A 4,424-nucleotide genomic window follows, 5' to 3' on the forward strand; every position below is an offset into this window, starting at 1 on the left:
CTGGCACTCGCTGGAGCACATCGACTTGACGAGGTTGTTATCCTAGTCCGGGCCAACATTCGAGTCTCGTGTTCCGCGATTCCTCCTCGGCGGTTGTCGCTGCTCGATTCTATACGTCCAGTGCATACGCAAGGACGAGCTGTAGCGTACGCAAGGACGAGCTGTAGCGTACGCAAGGACGAGCTGTAGCGTACGCAAGGACGAGCTGTAGCGTACGCAAGGACGAGCTGTAGCGTAATCAAGAGTCCACCCGGCTCTTCGGTGCACTCTCGAAAAGCGCGTCGTTGTATTCGGGTGAACTCGTGCCAACAATACTGATGACTACGTCGACACCCTCGAAGGCCCGAGCGAATGACGTCACAGCGTCCGCCGGGTCGATCTGCCGGAGCTCTGAGCCCTGCTCGGCAAGCGCTAAGTCGCGGCACTCACCATTGTCGCCCTTGCTCAGGCAATCAATACCAAGAGCCGAATTGCCTTCTCTCACCTGTTGACCCTTGACTTCCGCAAGGGTCTCGATGGGTGAGACCGCTATTTTCCGCAAGAGCGAGAGGGACCGCGTCAAGCGCCGATGTGAATGCGCGCATAGCATATTGCTGAAAAGACCGGATCTGGGAAATATGAATGACGTTAGTCGCTCACGGTGGTACAAATAAACGACAGCAAGCGCACCTCATCTGCAGCCTTTGCAACTGCCAGTGAACAGCTTATATCGGCCGCGCCCCCACCATAGGCAATCCGATTGTCGATAACCATGTTCCTCACCGCGCAGAGCGCATCATGATCATGCAGGGTGCGCTTAGCCTTGTCGACGATCTGACCACAGTTCACTTACGTAAACAATTTCATTGTACAAGTCTGTAACGTACCATCTTGTTGCTGCCCCTCACGAAGATCGTACTGTTCGTGGGTTTGCACACTTCTCGATGACAAGCATCTATCTAGTCACGCGCTGTGCCAAAGGAAACTTCGCGAACGATGCCTGCATGGCCGAGCTTCTCCGAAGTGAGATCCTCGAATCTCGGCACGAAACGTCCATTGGTGGCAATAGCAATGATCTACATATACGTGTCAGATGAATCACACAACAAAACCCACGCAGATTTACCTCAATCTCCGAGCCTCCTCCATCACATTACGGCCAGATCGTTTTACATGAGTAGATGATTCACCTCGTCATCAAAGCCCCATTGACAAATCACCAAATTCGCGCCGGTGTCCTTGATGAGCTTGATCATGTCGTGGAACTGGCTCTGCTCGTACTCTCGTATACGCAGGTACTGCTCGACAAAGGTGATGCCGAGCTTGTGTTTCGTCTTTGATCGTGGCGGCTCAAACGGGCATTTGAGGATGGCGATTTCGCGTCTGTGATGGTGAGCGGCATCTGTGGATATGACATGCCTTGTCGACAAGCACGCCCTTAATCAGCGTCGTGTAGGCTAGCGACCCGCCGACCTTGCCGTCGACCCTGATGAGATCGAAGGGTACGTCTTTGCGGTCGAAGTCGGCAACGGACAAGAAAGCGTCTACTCGGCAAACTTCTCATTCTCCTTCGAGACGCTGCGTATGACGTCAGTCGAACAATCCTTGTAGACTCTGGAGACTAGACGAACATTTTGCTGCTCATTGCGCGGTCCTGTTGTAAAATTGATCCTGGTGCTCAATTGTAACAGTACAAACCCGTCCACAGTTCAGATGGCATGGATTCCCCGGTCCAGCGACCCTTCACTCTGCTCAAGCAGCGCGCCAGCAAGGACTACACTAGCATCAACAGATCTTCCTCGAGAGTATGAATACCACACTCACCGACTACACCGGTCGTGCCATCCCTGATTTCATCATCCTGACTCTTCGACAGCGCACCAAAAGCTTCGCGATTTGGTGCTCAACCTTCAATTGACTCGATGTTGTTGCGCCATCGTTGGTCACTGTGATATCGCCATCGGGGGAAATGCCCATTTTGTCGAGGCCACGCACGAACACATTCGGTATGCAAGTACCAGCTATTGAAACCGCACTCATCTCGGGGGCCCAGAGATGTTCGAATAACGTTAGCAACTGTACGTGCAGCCAGGATATGTGACTACACCCGTTCTCTCATGAGCATCGTGAATATATTTCCAAGGCTCAAAAGCTCATACCTTGATCGCTTCCAGGCCATGGCTACGAGTCTTTTTGGCTTGTTCTCGGAGAATGATGAATGAACGAGCTGCACGACCTTTTCTAGGTCATCTTTGTGTTGCTCGCGCAGCGCGAGCATACGTGCATCATTGCTCCCACCAAATAGCTTCTCTGTCTCCTCGTAGCGCGCCAGCAACTCCACGATCGTGTGACCTGATGCACCATCTAGCCATTCGACTTCCACTCCACGACATCAAACAGCACACCGAGCTGAGTCCAGAACATTGGCCGGTCCTGCGCACGGAATGTTGGCCTCCATGGAATGCTCCATCAGCTTCTTGATGCTCACCGCCGGAAACTCTGTCGTGTCACCTTAATCTTGTGCAGTCTCGATTGCAGCACGAATAATGTGTGACTAATCAATACGTGGAAACAACCCAAAATGAAGATGTGCACACCTATACCGGGGCTACAGAACGAATGAACCATAAGCCCGAGACCTTTCCCATTTACAAAGTCACCAAAGCCGAAGGCTGCACCCGCATTGTACGATGCTACTAGCGTACGCAGGATCGCCTTGTGCTGGTCCGGAATGACCAGCCTCCGGAATGACCAGCCGCGAGAGCAACTCGTGATTCCGCTCAACATGATCGATCGCAAATTCCACTATCAAAGATGGTCGCAATGTGAATGAACAGCTCGGTACTTCGATAGTAGCCACACATACGCCAAGATTTGTCAGAAAAGCTGAACCCGTAGATGACGGGCGTAGTGAGCAACAGCTCCTCTTGCGGCAGATTCGTTCACGTTCACTTCCGCGGTCCATTGCTGAGTGCCTGAAGCCGCGATATTAGCGTTGAGGGCATGTCTGTCGATGTTACTTCCAGACAATATTTGTCTTCAAGAGCTTCGGCAGTTTCGGGTGATTCGGCATGCCTTCTGCAAAGGTGCGAAAGACATGAATTCGAAGGGCGATCATCCAGTGGGGTTATGACTTGCCTAAAGGGCAACAGTGAAAATTTTCTAGATTACCACGGTCATGATTGCGTTGGTCTTGTTGCAAGTACTGCAATGACTGTTCCCGTCGCATCATCTTCTCATCTGGCGCAATTGCCCGCCCCGAAGTCTGCCCATGCGAACGATGTGATGGCACGAAGAAGCGTAAGGAGAAGTAGGTGCAGCCTTCCCGCAGTTCCTCGACAAGGGGTGAACAAGTATAAGAGGCATGTGTTGGCGCACACATTCCTCACACGGGCAAGATTAACGCGTTTATGATCACTAAGGTTGCACAGTCGTTCACGCACGAAGAATCTCCTACATCCTGGTGGTATCAGATGGTCATGCTGCTGCATCGCGACGCAGGCCCACCGGCGCGACCCACAATACATGTCGGCAAAGCTCCTTGTCAACGTCGCTGCGGTCTCCTCATTGGCTTCCCATTCTGCAAGGCAAAGGACAACATTCAGGGAATACAGAACAAGCTATTCGTATGTGCCACGCTCCGCTCATCTGCGCAGAGCTGCGGCTAATCCCATTCCAGCCGATGTTCATGTCTACGATCATCAGTTCCGCGCTCGGGAATCAGCTACAAGTGGCATTTTTGGACATGCGCACCATGTGCGAGGTTCGCGAGCGGCACAGCCGCATGTACAGTTGTGCTCACGTCGCAGATATTGATTAAGATCCCATGGAACACCATCGGCTCGAGCCCGTCGCCATCACTGCTCTTCCAGTGCCTTCTGTCCGGCCTAGTCAAAATGATTACATGCAAAGGAGAAGGCCATCGCAGGACATGTATCGTCAGGGTGATGCGTACGCCGTCGGCGGATACCACCACACGATGCTCGGAAGACCGTCGGCATCCGAGCGAGTCGAGCGAATCAAATGCGCATAGCGCTACTGCTGGTATGGGAATGATCATCCCAAACAAGACCACCGTAACGAACTGCGATATCGAGGTGCTGTACGGCTGCGAAAGTACCGCGATAGACGACCGCGCTTGCTAGCAACAACAGCGACGACGATGACGATAGCGCCGCTTCCTCAGTGGATTCAGCGCGTGCCTGCAGGCGGTTGAAGGTGTGGAGGACGCGCGGAGCGGGAATGACTACGTCGACAAGTTGTCCTTCGGGCGCGCGTCGCTTGCATCCGACCGGTCCGCGTGGGGATTGAAAGGGCGGACGAGCCTGGCCGGGGAGGACAGCAGTGCATCCGGCGGGACTACGAGTGTAAGGTTGCGATGATGCAGAAGTGCATCACGATGCTTGAGCAAGATCTCGAGGATGTGCAGCAACTTGAAAAGCGAT

At 53.2% G+C, this 4,424-nt stretch overlaps 2 protein-coding genes across 2 annotated transcripts; one reads left to right on the plus strand and one right to left on the minus strand.

The window, feature by feature from the left end:
- Positions 1–238: 238 nt before the first annotated feature.
- On the minus strand, positions 239–2,766 carry LAESUDRAFT_718607 (GroEL equatorial domain-like protein; the record flags this gene model as incomplete). Its single annotated transcript, XM_040907460.1, has 10 exons — positions 239–411; positions 485–608; positions 670–813; positions 867–938; positions 975–1,055; positions 1,170–1,381; positions 1,804–1,866; positions 1,899–2,080; positions 2,139–2,361; positions 2,577–2,766. 10 exons carry the CDS (start codon positions 2,764–2,766, stop codon positions 239–241), a joined length of 1,464 nt encoding a protein of 487 aa, XP_040757297.1.
- Positions 2,767–3,536: 770 nt separating this feature from the next.
- Positions 3,537–3,745, plus strand: LAESUDRAFT_620720 (uncharacterized protein; the record flags this gene model as incomplete). The annotated part of the gene is made up of 2 exons (XM_040903268.1): positions 3,537–3,605; positions 3,659–3,745. Coding segments are annotated over 2 exons (156 nt in total), but the record flags the coding sequence as incomplete, so codon positions are not given.
- Between the last annotated feature and the right edge of the window lie 679 nt (positions 3,746–4,424).

The sequence above is a fragment of the Laetiporus sulphureus genome, assembly GCF_001632365.1.
Source record: "Laetiporus sulphureus 93-53 unplaced genomic scaffold LAESUscaffold_182, whole genome shotgun sequence".
Classification (NCBI taxonomy): domain Eukaryota; kingdom Fungi; phylum Basidiomycota; class Agaricomycetes; order Polyporales; family Laetiporaceae; genus Laetiporus; species Laetiporus sulphureus.